The sequence below is a fragment of the Pelodiscus sinensis genome, chromosome 6 (genome assembly GCF_049634645.1).
Source record: "Pelodiscus sinensis isolate JC-2024 chromosome 6, ASM4963464v1, whole genome shotgun sequence".
In the NCBI taxonomy this organism is placed as follows: domain Eukaryota; kingdom Metazoa; phylum Chordata; order Testudines; family Trionychidae; genus Pelodiscus; species Pelodiscus sinensis.
In genome coordinates, this window is record NC_134716.1 from 100,041,968 (window position 1) to 100,056,518 (window position 14,551).

General features: G+C 45.2%; 1 protein-coding gene across 3 annotated transcripts in view; it reads right to left on the bottom strand.

The window, feature by feature from the left end:
* Positions 1-14,551, bottom strand: part of PARP8 (poly(ADP-ribose) polymerase family member 8) — a 223,055-nt gene that overhangs the window by 39,825 nt on the left and 168,679 nt on the right. For all 3 annotated transcript variants that reach the window (XM_075932482.1, XM_025179680.2, XM_006139520.4), the window contains 4 exons: positions 12,130-12,255; positions 7,856-8,420; positions 5,570-5,623; positions 5,371-5,466 (listed from right to left, as the gene is read on the bottom strand). In XM_075932482.1, coding sequence (XP_075788597.1) covers positions 5,371-5,466; positions 5,570-5,623; positions 7,856-8,420; positions 12,130-12,255 — 841 coding nt within the window. The remainder of the gene's footprint in view (positions 1-5,370; positions 5,467-5,569; positions 5,624-7,855; positions 8,421-12,129; positions 12,256-14,551) is intronic.

Consider the following 14,551-nt stretch of genomic DNA (forward strand, 5'->3'; position numbering starts at 1 on the left):
AACCCTGATTCGGGAATCAGTGCTGGACTTTAGCACCCTCCAATATGACCACCCCTTAAAAGCGACCTATGTACATGGAGATGTGTACCCCTATCCCAAAGCATGGGTCCAATTGAAGGTGAAGGACTACAAGGCAAAGATTTGGATCGGCATAGCCAAATGCCTTCCCTGGAAGGTTATAATTGGTAGAGATTGGTAACAGTTTCCCTTGTTTCTCCTTTCACCAACTGGACCCTCTTCTTCAGAGAAACCAGCACCCCAGATATTTGAGGAGCTATTTTTTGTAGTGAACTCGGACCTATGGGAAGGACCTGCTTCCCCTGAGAAGGTGGGGAAATCCTGCCAGCAGCGTTGGAAAGAGGGTAAAGCATGGCTCCAAACTCATCTGGCTGGAGAAACCTAGCCACAGAAGGTGTCATCTCAGCAAGGAGAGGATGTCCCTTCTGAAGAAGGAGACACACCTTCTGACTCAGAAGAACTTTTGCAAGGGGTTCCCCTCCCCAAAGTAGATTTGGAATATTTAACCAGCACATATGATTTTGTCAGAGGTCAAAAAGAAGATGAAACCCAGAGGGAAGCATATTCCCAGATCAGTCATTGACGAGGTAGTTACTCAGGAAGCTCCAGCCTACCAATTCCCCTACTTTGAGCCCAGGAAAGATCTGCTCTAGAGAGCCAACAAGGACCCAAACGCAGGAGTAAGCAGCTTTGATAGTGCCTAGGTCTGGTGGCCAAAGACTGGCCACAAGCCTACTATAAAAACCGACAGCACTGTACCCAGGCTAATCAGATCTTAACCTCAGAACCTTTAAGACAACCAGGCAAAGACCTTACATGGCACCCCTTTGCCACAGAGGGGCGCTCACAAGCAGGTGGACCCCGTTACAGGGCTCTTCTTACCAGTCCTCTCTAGCAACATCTAATATGTATAGCAGGGGATTTACATATAGCAGAAGCCTGAGAAATCTGTTATAGGAAATCTTAGGAAGCGTAGCAAGGTATCCCAATTTTTCCCCATTTCAACTCAGTACTTCCCATAACATGCTTTGCAGCATCCTGTTAAAGCACTCCACAAGGCCACCAGTCTGCAAATGATAGACAGAGGTTTCTAAGGCCTGTATTTGCACGTATGTTCTTCATCTATTTTGATACACAGTGGGTTCCTGGATCTGTCGGAATCTCCTTGAGTAAACCTATCCTACTGAAAATTTGGATTAACTCCTTTGCTAACATCCTGGACATTGCATTTCACAGGGGTAGAGCCTCTGTGTATTGGGTAGTATAACCCAGAAGAATGAGCACACATTAATGACCGTGGGCCAACTTCTCCAGTGGTATATTGCTAACCTTTCAATAATTGGTAGGTGTACCAATGGGGCTCATAAGTGAGGCTGTGAGGTGTTCATTGGGCATTTCAGACAGGAGGTGCAATAGCTTCAGACCTCCATATGGTTCCTGGCCAAAAGAAACTCTGCATGATTCTGTTTAGTGTTTTATCTACTCCTAAATATCTTTCAAACAATGGCTGTGTGCTCTTTGATATCCTCAAGGTATTAGAAGCTGCTCCTGTTCTTGTTCTTATAGTCTGATTATTTTACACATTAAGTCCTCATTTATTATGAAGTACAGCCCTGGCCATTTGGATTTTCCATATATCAGGATTCTGTTCACCTCAACAACTTCTAATGTTATGAAATAGAGAATCATTGGCTTGGACGTATCCAAAAATCTTAGGTGAGGGACCAATACATCCACACTCAAGGGAATCAATTTTCATTTCATACCCAGGATTGGTCTCAGTGGAACTGGGCACAACCTCAGGTTCATGAACTGAGTTGTTTTCCTGTCTGCTGTTTGAGATCGTGTACCAAAAAGTACCTCCTTTTGATTCTAGGCCAAGATTTTGGTTTCCAGTACTTTTCTCTTGCCTCCTTTCTCATTTAGACATCTGGGACTTCCCAGGTGCAGAAAATAAGCCCTGGGCTAATTCAGAGAAGATGAGATGGAGGGTGTCACAGGGTGGGTATACCCAGTATACTAAGGCAGGACATTGAGCCTATCAGGCCCTGTAATGTGTTCTACCCTATGAATGCTACCATCCCAAGTACCCACACTACTCCCTTTCTCCCATATGAGAGCCTGGCCTTGCAGCCCAAGTCCGTGGTCACTCCTGCCTGCAGGGCAGTAGGGCCCATTGGCCAAGCCAATAGCAGCCCCAGTCACTGAGACAATAAGGCCTAGTTGCCAAGTCAATAGCAACAATGGGAGTGTCTTGTCACAGGGTGTGGATTTAGGGGAACTGCCTCAGGGTAACACATGGCATTGTCCACTATAACCAGGATGTAGTTATGCTCGCTAGTACTATTCTCTAGGGGACCCACCAGGTCTAAGCCTATGTGCTCAAAACAGATCCCCACCACAATTAACGGAACCAGAAGTGCCTGTGGGACTCCTCCAGTACTGGTCTTCTGGCACTCGGGGCACGATGCACAAAAGTTGCGGACATCCTGATGTATTCGAGGCTAAAAAAAACCATTAGGCTACTCTTTGTTGCATCTTTTCTCTCCCCAAGTGCCCAGCCCATGGTATTGCATGCACTAAGCATAGTAATACCTGCCAGAACTTGAGGTCCATTCCCACCTGTCAAGGGTCGACCAGTGTCTCTACTGTCCTGGGCATGGAACCCTCTGTCCTCGGGGTTCCTGAGGGTCCTTCCCTCGTGTCATCTGGTGGCTCCTGACCTATCAGAGCCATCTGAGTGTGCTGGGCCCCTCCCTTTTACTGGGCCATACATACTCACCTCATAGGAGGTCTGTAAAGTTGGGTCAGTCGTTCCCCAAGACCACTGGGTAGGCTAACTTCTTAGCCACCACCACTTGGCAACATACTCCCCATGGCCTGATCTACAGCGTCACCTTGGTTGTGGGATAAACTTTCACGTCCCCATGGATTCATTGAGGCTGCACCATTTTCCTCCCTTTTGCCTGGTAATGGGATAATGATTTGGCTGCACCCTGAGTCCACCAATGCCATAGTAGGTGTTCTATTAACCCTGATAAGGATCACTATCTTAGTAGGGTCTCTTTCTAGCCTGTGATCCTGCCACTAGCACCTGCCCATAAGTGCAGACCATGAGGGGACACTCCCTCCAGAAATATTCTTCTTGGCCACACTGGTAACAGCAGCCCTTGTTCAGCTCCATAGGGGTATCTCCTGGGGGGAAGCTTCCCAATCCACTGGAGAGTCCACCTCTTCTCGGGCAGGCATGTCCCTCACTGGCTCCTTTAGGTGGCCTAGGGGACTCCTACAGCTGAGTTGCCCTGGGTTGTCACGATTCTTCCTCTTGGGAGGTCAGTGCACTCCCATTTACCTTCCTGTGTCCCCTAATTTGCAGCTTACTCTTTGCTCTCAGGCGCCCTGGTTTCTGGACTGGCATCACAGGCTCTTCAGCGGCCATATAGTCCTCCATGAAGGAGATGGCCTCCACTAAGGTCTTAGGGAGGTGTTGTTGTACCTACACTTTCCCGCCCTTAGGTAGGATCCACACAAACTACTCCAGAGCTACCAGTTTGGCTGTCTGTTCTGCTATCCGTGGGTCTGATTCTAGCCACTGCCAGCAGTGATCCTGAATCTGCTGGGCCATTGCTCTGGGCCTGACTCCCAGAGGATACTGTTCCCATCACAGCTGCTGGTGGTATGTCTCAGGGCTGATCCCAGCTTGGTCTAATATAGCTGCCTTAACCCAGAGGTACTCCAGTACCCCGCAGAGTCCAAGTTTCATCTGAGCAGGACCTGCCAGGTAAGGTGCCAGTAATGTGGCCAAGTATTCTGGTGGCTGTCCCATGACAACAGCAATCCACTTAAATGTCACCCAGTAGGCTTCAGGATCATTGTGGGATCTTTGTGGAGCATATGAGCAACCCCATCGGGCCACTCTCAGCCCCATCTTCAGCTGGGCTAGGGAGGGGAGGTGATGCAGCCCATAACAGAGCCATTATCTGCTGCATCCATTGGTCCTTTTGGGTCTGCTGTTGTGTGGTGAGTCCCCTCAGCAGAAGCTGCTGCTGCTTGGGTTGCCTGCAATTGTTGCTGGGTCACCATATGCAGAATCTGTTGCTGTTGGACAGCCTGCTTCTGCTGGTTGTCCAGCAACCACTTGAAAAACTTGCTGAGATCCATCATGTCTAATAGATATTACTAAATCAAAACTTCCCCTTTTTTTTCTTTCCCCCCTCCCTCTCAGTTTCTTGGCTACTCAATTCTGTCCTTCCACACTTCCCATTATTTCAGAGAAGGGATCACTTTAAATTCTCCACCAGTTGTCATGGAGTGGGTATGCTCAGACCCTGCTGAGGCACAGTGTTGGTCCTATTAGGCCCCGTAATATGTATTCCACCCTGTATACCATCCCAAGTGCCCACAGGCCTCGCACTACCCCCTTTCTCCATTATCAGGGCAATAGGGACCTGTGACTGAGTCATCAACATCAACAGGAGCACCCTGTCACATGGTCTGGAGGTAGCAGGACCAGGGACCTCTCTCTCCACCAGGTCCCATCCCAGGGCTTGTCAGTAGTGGGAGTGCCCCACCACTAGCTCAGTGGGGAATCGTCCCACAACATGTTGAGCTCCCAGGAGTCTAGCTTCCCACCCTGAGCTACTTCCTACTCTGTTCACAGTCGTTGGCATCTTTCCCACTCACCTCCTCCGGACTGGGAGCTTCCCTGGACAGTCTCTGCTGGCTGACTTCCGCTGCAGCATCTGCCTGCTGCTCCTTCTCCTGAGCTCTGGCAGCAACAACGCCTTCATCTGCAGTGGTTAGCCCAGACTGAACTGCTCCACTGGCCTTTATTCTAGTCCTCCAGTTGGAGCATGCCCTGCAGGGCTGTGGAGGAGGAGCTCTCTCAGACAGGTAAGCCTTGTTAACCCTTACAGGCCCAGTACAGGGTTGGTATACCCTGTCACAGAGGGATATTTGCTTGAGTCACAGTACAGGTCCCAAGGCTACTGACTTCTTCTGACCCCTACACCAGAAATAGGTTTACAAATCCTGGCAACTCTTGTCCTTTGAGCATTAGGTGTGGGAGTTTAGGCCACTACTGCTGTCTTCCTTGTCGTGTTTCCCTGAACTTCAATTTATACAGGAATGGCTGGGTAGTAATTCACTGCCCCGTGAAGACAGGTTATCAATGTGTATTTGGCTTGAGATGGCTTGTTCAACCTAGTGTATTTTAAAAAAAAATCTTATGCAAATAAATATTGTGATATAGTGTATTCAGAATAACTTGAGAATCTTGTAACAGATTTTTCTTGTTAATGACTATTTAAGATATTAAAAATGAATCTCATAATTAGGCCATATGCAACTTACCCTCAGCATGGGGCCATTCTGAAATACATGAGGTTCGTCACACACTACACAGTATTCATTCAGCACTGGTATCCGCTGTTCAGCAAACTCAATAGTCTGAGAACAATGAAAGTGAGAACAATAACATCTGCTTAAAAATAATTAATAGACAGCTCATGTCCCAAAGTGTTTCTAAAATGGATTAAGCATGACATCCTACCTGCACAAGAAAGCCATGGTCTCGTATTGGAATGCATTTTGCACCATAATTCGGCTGTAACAAAAAAAGGTTGAGCAACTTCAGTGCTAGAACTAATTAAAAGAGATGTAGGTTTCTATGAAAGTCTATGGATTAAACAATTCTGTTATCTGGAAATATTACTAGTTTGTATTGATTAGCCAAGATAAATTAATCTCTTTCTTTTCACACTTGTTTAATGAGTTTATGTTTTATCTGTGAACACTCCAAACATTCTAATATCAAAAGGAAGCACGGGTGCTTTGACTCCATATTAATATACAAACATTTAAGCAATTAAATTAAAAGTTAACAAAATTCTTTATTATTCATATATTCTGCTTCTCTACACATACATAATATGCACATACGTGTTTAGACCTGAATGACTAAAATGACTTTTAAAATAACGAAATAAGAATAGAAAATCTCTTTCCATTATACTGTTCATGAAACCTCTTCCTTGAATCTCATCCTCACAAGTTTCTATGCTCAGACCTTCTTTTTTTGAAGTGTAATTGCACACTACTTTGGAAGGTACCTTTGCAATTGTAGCAACTAAGGTGTGGAACTCCCTCCCCTGACCTCAGTCCATCTTTTTTACTCCAGTACAAGATGAACTAAGTTGCTTATTTGTATAATTTTTTTTAACTTCTCCTGCTGCTTTTTTTCCTATATACAACCCCAAGTATCTTTTTCCTACACACTACACCAAGTATACATACCCCAAGTATGGCAGTAGAAAAGAGACAAGATTTTAATAAGTCAGGTGCCAAATTAATGCCTTTCCACTGAAGTCAATGGAGTTGCACTTGACTGAATATTGGCTGATTTCCCTCAATATTTATGCATTATAATAATAACAACACTGTTTTTATTAGTAGTTTTGATTACACCAAATTAGTGGGATCATTTCTATTGATTTTAAGTGGGAGCTTATTCAGGCCCCTAAACAGAGGAAAAAATTAATCTCAAATATAGGTGACAGCAGATAAAGATTTTCAGTTCACCTTTCATTAATTTTGGTTGTACAAGTTATAGAAACCACCAAGTGGAATACATACAATAGTACTGTAAGTCATAATATATTATTGCCTTTAGATAATAAACCTAGAATTGCTCATAGATGACGTATTAGGCTAATTTTCTAAGAGTAGGCTGAAACACTGCTACTGCAATTTCATTAGTTAGAATATTTCATAATATTTTAGACTTGTATACCACCATTCAACCACAGAACTCACAATTCTGTCAAAGTGGGGACACTGAATTACCATATTTAATGGTAAAGTTGTGACTAGAACCTAGGTCTCCTGACTCCAGCTTCCCTAATCTAATATGTAAGACCAACAAGCGCTGCCTTCCAATACCTTGAAACAGGAAAGCAAGGTGGCTCTTCCTTACTCTTACATTAATATTCTCCCTATTTTTAGTTGTCAGTTACAGATAGAACACTGAAGTATATCTTCTATGTTCAGTAAAATGAATGTTTCCCAATCTAAAACAACATCATCTGTACGGTCATGTAGAGGACTTACCCAAGTGATGTAAGGGGAGAAAATGGGTTTCAATCCCCTGCTCAATTTACCCCTATCAACAGTCTGTGCATAGACTCTGGAGCAGGATTTCCCAACCTATGGGTCAAGACCCAAATATGGGTCACTATTACATTTCAAAAGGGTCTCCAAGTGTCTCCCCAGGTGGCTCTTAAGGAGCCATTCACACATTTCTTTGAATTGCCCTGGGTCACCAAGTCTTCCTGAATTGTCAAAATGGGTCCCCATCTAGAAATGGTTGAGAACTGCTGCTCTGGAGGAAGCAGACACCATTGAATATTAATTTCCCCTGAACCAGTGCCTACAAGTAAAGGGTAGCACCTCCACTGCCTCCCATGTAGTGACTGGCATGAATACAGAGGAACTTAATATTGTAAGGGTCCACTGGCAGATTATTTCCCCTGTGTAGCAAGGGAAGTTCCAGAGAAGGAACTATGTGACTGATCTGCTCCTGTGGCACAGCAGCAGCATGCTGCCCCTTCCTTACTTAGGAGACATAAAAGCTCAGTCTTGGTCAAAGTGGTCCCAGCTAGTATGAGAAATACATATGTGAGCAAGAAATTGTTTAATATTGACTAAACAAGTAATTCCCAATTTGTTTCCTTAATGTTAGATCTCTCCTGCATTTAGAGAAGTACTTACATATTAGTGCTTTTTACAAAACAAACAAGAGGAAAAACAAACAAAACAGAGAATATTGATTATTACGCACAGCAGCTTGCGAAGGGGATGAGGAAGATGGAGTTAAGATACCAATAAGACCTGAGGTAAGAGAGAGCCTCCTGCCCTCTGCTATCGTGGGTTCCTTGAAAAGCTCCATTTTGGATGACTTAGGGGCACTGGAGTAAGACTTGCTGAGTAACTTGTGATTCTTCAGTCCATCTAATTCTTCCATTCTAAGATTACTGGAGTAAGACCTGCTTAAAAGTTTATGGGGTTTCAAGGTGCTATTGTGCTCACATCGAGGATCCCCAGAACATGGCCTGCTTAGGAGTTTTTGAGGCTTTAGAGTGATACACTCTTCTTGCTTGACAGCTGTTGAGCAAGAACGATTCAAGAGTTTGTGCGATTTAATAGCCATGGTCTGCTCAGCCCTGGGATCACTAGACAATGAACGGCCAAAGGTTCTGTGAGACTTTGTGGTGCACACATCTTCAGCCTTAACTGTGCTAGAACAAGTCCTTTTCAGCAGCTTGTGAGTTTTGGAGATGCCATCTTGTTCCGATTTCAGTTTTGATTTGTTTTTACCACAGCCAGGTGGAGGATAACTTGGCGACCTTAAAAATAAGCAAGGGGAAAATCTAGTAGAAGAATAATAAAAAACTTTACAAAACAATAAACAATAAACAAACAACTTTACATATAAACACACAGAAGAGTAACTTGTATAGATTATGAACATTTGCAGGATATATTGGGCTCTTATAACTACTACAAAGCTTGTATACAGATACTCACATGTATCTCACCTGAAACAATTTAAAAAAAAGAAAACAGAACAAAAAAAACCCAAAACAACCACCTCACAATAATTTGATTATTTTGCAGAAGACAGTTTGGCCTGAATCTGTTCTCACTTCAACTGGTTTTACTTCATCATATTCTGGATTAGGAGCAGCATAATGTAAGAGGGTAATCAGGCTTAATACATGTATCAAGAAAACAAAGAATCGAGGTATTAATGAAGTAACATTCCAACGATCTGAATTATTTTTCTAATGTTATGGAATCAGTATTTAAAATGTGTTTACCTATTACTAAGAAATCTGATATCAGGCAAAATGAAATCTTCCTGAATTATTTTTCCATCTTTCATACAAAAGTAAAACCTTTTCGGTTTGCTCACATAGCAGAGAAATGAAATCTCTTTTAACAGGCTGGCAGTGTTTACCCATACTGTTAGCAAATGGTGATCCTGCTGGAAAATATTCAGTGAAATATGCTGACTCATTCTTGTAAATGATTCATTACCATACATACATATAATGGAGATTAGAGTGGTACTCTACAAAGAAAGGAGGTTTAGCGTATGGCCTAAACCAGGGATTGATAACCTTTCAGAAGTGGCATGCCAAGATTTAACTTATTCATTTCTATTTACGGATCTGTGTGTTGGGGGAAAGATGGGGGGCAGGGGTAGGTTGGATACAGAGACCATATTTTCTGAACCAGCTGCAGCTAGGGAGAACTATTTAATTTAAATTATTAAACAGATTACGTGTTTCAAATTTCTCATGTTAATCATACTTCATTTAAAATAAAGTAAAATATTAATTTATGTCCAACACAAAAGGTTTCAATGTTTTCTTTATTTATGGCAGGTATGGGGAACCTTTTTTGGGTTGGGGGCCATTGACCCACAGAAATCAATTGGGGACCGCACAAGTGAGAAGCAAAAAACCTCCTCAAAACCCCACAACCCTCACTGATGTGTCCCCCAACTGAGACACTTCACTCCTTTTGTGCTACCACAGGGTGAAGGTGAGGGACAGGGAGAACTGAGGTTCAGGGCTTCCCATAGGCCAGATTTACTTTTCTGGAGTTCCGGAGTTAGCGGATTTTATGGACCCTCTTAGTCTCTGGGGTGGAGACAAAAATGAGGGGTTCAGTGTGCGGGACTGGGCTGCCAGTGTGTGGGATAAGAATGGGTGCAGAAGGGGGAGAGATTGCAAGGTCTGGGTGGGAGGTAGGGCACAGAAGCAGGCTGGGCATAGTGTGTCTGGCTGGGAGAGGGAGAAGGAGCAAGGGAGGATGAAGTGTGTAGCCAGGAGGAAGGGTGCAGGAGCAACGGTAGATGCTGGAGTGCAGGGAGGGGAAGTGTCTGGCTGGGGGGAGATACAGGAGCAAGTGAGGGTGTAGGAACAGGCTGGGGGTAGGGTATATGTCCAGGAGGGAGTGTATCTATCCAGGAAGGAGGGTGCAGAAGCAAGGGAGCATGTTGGAGCAAACTGGGGATGCAGAGTCTTGGCAGGGGGAGAGGAGTGAGTGAGGAGGATTGAGGTGTGGGGGTCTGGGCATGAGAGGGGATGCTTACTTGGCTTCACGCCCCTTTGCAGTGGGAAAAGCCTCCAGACAGCCTGCTGCCATTCCCCCAGAGAGGTGGGAAGGAGGAACGAGCTCAGCTCCCCCACTTCCAGATCCCGATGCAGCAGGGGGGATGAAGAAACCCCAACCTTCTCCACCAGACTTGGCTTGCTGCTGCTCCCCCCGCGGGGTGGGGAGGGGCGGGGCGGAGGGAGAGAGAGCGGCAGCGCACAGAGTGCACCTGCCAAGCCCAAACATGCCCTGCCATGCACCAGCCAAGCCCTGCCCCACAACATCCCAGTCAGTCTCAGCATGGCCCCTAAAAGGGCTGAAGTGACAGCTCCAAGGCATGGAGGTTTGGGAGCACCTCCGCCAAGTTTTACCTTGGATCCACCCAGCCCACCCCAGCAGTGGCAGTGGCAGCTGCTGTACCAACAAGCAGCCTGGAGGAGGAGGAGGCAGCATGTCTGGACCGGGGGCCCCACGAGACAGTAGTCCTATGAGGGAATGGAGGGGGCCACACAGCACACGGTGATGGTGCAGTGGGTGGCAGAGTGGTCTGGAAAATGCGTGCCACCAGACATCAACCCAGCTGCCCACCAGCAAAGCTCCAATGGAGCCACCTATGGGCTCTGCAGTGGGGAGAGGGGGATAGCAAAGGCCACTGCACTGCGCAAGGAGCAATGCCAGTTAAAATCGGGACAGTCTTGTATGGTCGGCGTACGGATCCATACGGGGAGGCTCACATGCCAGGGAAAATTGGCTCGCATGTTACTTATGGCACATGTGCCAGAGGTTGCCAACCCTTGGCCTACATAGTCTTTGGGGAGGAACTTGGGCTGGCTTTTGTATTTGATTCGTGAAAAAAATTGAACCCCAGAAAGTGGTTTTTTTTTTACATGGTCCAACTTGCGTGAATGTTTGATACAGAGTGGGAAAATGTCTGGCTCACAATTCCATCTTCCTCTTTTATTTTGTGTAAGACCCAGAGACACGAAGGCACACGAATAACTTTGTTCATGATTGTATGAATATAATGGGATTCACCAGGACTATTCACAAGGAAAGTTAGTTATGTGCATAAGTATATCTAGGGTTGGGCCTTACATGTCTTGTTGAATGATTTTTTGAGGTGCTGGGCATGCATGCCTCCCAATAAAGTCAATAGGAGATGTCAATGCACAGCACCCCTAAAAATCAGGCCCCTAATTCCTTGAAATATCTGAAATTTCTGAAAGTGAAGAAAAATACAATTATGGAAAGCAAATTTGGACAGCAGTAAAACTAGCAGGATACTACGGCTTACAAAATAGAAGTCTACTAAACTAATAATAGCGCACACAGCTAAGTTTAATAGGACAAAATAAGCAATTTAAAGTTCAAGATGAGTAGGGTCAGGCCCTCCAATGGAGGGTGGTAGGGGACAAAGGGGTAAATTTCCCTGGAGCCCAGCATTTCAAAGGGGCATAGAGTTCCCCAGCAATCCAGAGAGACCTGGAGCTCTCTGCTGCTGCTGAAGTAGCTGGAATCCTGGGCCCCCTCTGAATTGTTGCTGGGGTGCTGCTCTGCGCAGCAATGCGGGGGGTGAGGCTGTGATCTTGGTGGCATTAAGAGCTGACTGCCCTTGGTCCACCCCTTCCTCCCTTGCCCCCACCTGTTCTGGGGTGCATAGCCAGTTTTCCCCACACCTTGCCCCAGGGCCTAAGGTGGCTCTCAGCCCTGTTGAGTAGGGTCTTTTGAAGCTAAGGCCATGAAAATGCCTCCCTGGCCCCAGAACAATCTTAGAAGCTGCATTACTTTCTAGTTAGTTCTTGAAATCCTACATAGCTGAGAGCACAACACCCAAGAGATAAGATATAAACAGAACACTTCTCTTTGGAGCAAAGTCAAAATTTCACCTTGTTAAGAATACTGTGGAATCTGCACTGCATGTGATAATAAAAACATTTCACCTGGTATTACCTGCGCAATGTAGAAAAGATATGCAGAGGGGATTTCACCTTTTTGTCAGACACTTTCTTGTTGTGCGTACAATTTGATTTTTCTTTGCTATTTTTCCACTGCTGTGTAACAAATGTCTGCATGATTCTGTGAAGGAGGTAAAAACAAACATAAGCCAACTCACAGTAATTTTAAAGCTAACACTTGCGTATTTATCACTTAAACGTGATGGCCTCATTCTAAATATAGAACTAGAGATTCATGTGGGTGGATTGAGACCAGTATTTGACTCTTTAAAAAAAAAAGTTCATCATCTGATGAAGTGGGTTTTGCCCATGAAAGCTCCTGATACCTATATATTGTTGTTAGTCTCTAAGGTGCCACAGGACTACTTGTTGTTTTTAAAATTACAGTCTAACATGGCTACCCCTCAGACATTTTTTAAAAAGAGTATTATTGCTATAAACTAGTGAACATCTCACTTATATCAAATATGAAAAATGTGTAAATGTTTTTGTCATAGAGATGCAGAAACTGTGAAAGTGTTAATGTTTGAGATGTATTGGTGGTACAGTTAAAGTGGATGGTAGTGTTGGCTTAACTGGCTATTTCACTGATTTTCCAAAAAGAGTTACCTGTTCTTGAGATGTATTGCTCATGTCCATTCCATGGTAGGTGTGTGTGCTCGCCACATGCACCAGTGCTGGCTTTTCCTCAGTAGTATCCATAGAGAATTGGCTCTGGCACCCCTTGAAGTGGGTGACATATGGTGCAGTATGAGGGGCACCATTGGCTCTCTTGACCGTAGTTGCTCCTTGCCAGGACTTTGACAATGGAGAAGGAGGGTGGTTCATGGAATGGACATGAGCAACACACACATTTCAAAGAATACCCATTATAGAACAGATAACTGTCTTTTCTTCTTGCAGTGCTTGTTCATAACCATTCCACGTTAGGTGATTCCCAAGCAGTAATAATGGAGGCAGGTAGAAGTTCATGGATGTGACGCTTGTAATACAGCTTTGCTGAAACCAACATTGCCTCTGGCTTGCTCGGTGCTGGCATAATGTTCAGTGAAAAGACAGTTAGCTGCTTCCACAACTGGTGTTCTTCAAGATGTCCATTCAACATAGGTATGTGTGCTCACCACATGCACTGGTGCTGGAAAATTTTTCCTTAGTAGTACCTATGAGGGCCTGGGTCTCAGCACCCCCTGGAGTGGTACACACATGCTGCGCTATATAGGGCGCTCCCAGTCCTTTCCTGCATCATTTTTTTTTGCTGAGAGACTCCGATGGAAGGTGGGAGATTGAATTGATGCTCAGCCTTTGGGCAGCCACATCATGAGATTGAACAGCTGAATGTCTGGTGGAAGGAGACAACTGTGGTCCTGGGACAGAAGGTCATGGCAGCATGGCTATGGGCACAGAGCCTGCTGCAAGTGACTCGCGAAGGAGCCGAACCTGTTGGTGTGGGTGTGATTGGGGGGCTGGAATGCATTCAAAAGACTATCCTGTAGGCCCATATTTGAGCAAATAGTGGGATACTGTGTTGCCTTGTGTCACAAATAGGCCCACTTGAGGAGAAACCCAGACCCACAAGAGCAACCTCCAGATTGAGAGGTGAGATAAGAATTCTCTGCTCAGACAGTCTGGCTGTGTCTACATTGGCATCCCTTTCCGGAAAAGGGATGCTAATGAGACACATCGCAATTGCAAATCCGTGGGGGATTTAAATATCTCCCACGGCATTTGCATTTACATGGTTGCTACTTTTTTCCGGCTTGGGGATAAGCCGGAGAAAAGCACCAGTCTAGACGTGATTCTCCGGAAAATAAGCCCTTTTCCGGAGGATCTCTTATTCCTATTTGAAAGTAGAATCACTTGAAAGTAGGAATAAGAGATCCTCCAGAAAAGGGCTTATTTTCCGGAGAATCACGTCTAGACTGGTGCTTTTCTCTGGCTTATCCCCAAGCCGGAAAAAAGCGGCAGCCATGTAAATGCAAATGCCGCAGGGGATATTTAAATCCCCCGCGGATTTGCAATTGCGATGTGTCTCATTAGCATCCCTTTTCCGGAAAGGGATGCCAATGTAGACACAGCCTCTGTGATTAACTTGTGCTCTCCTGGAAGGTGGGGTGCCTTCAGCAAGATATGGTGGAGGACACAGAAATCACAGTCAGATTGCTTCCTCACAGAGTGATGTGGAGTGGTTCCTTCCTGCCTGCTGATATAGAAAGAACTTGGCTGCCTCGTTGTCCGTGAGCACACGGACCACTCAGCACTGCAAGTGAGGCAAGAACACTTCACGTGCGTTTCTGACCACACTGAGCTCTATGATGTTTATGTGGAGGGCTGTCTCATTCTGGGACCACTGGCCCTGAGGAAAACTTCCTACCCCAGGGCTGAGATGTTGAAAACTAGTTCCACTGAATGTTGGGATT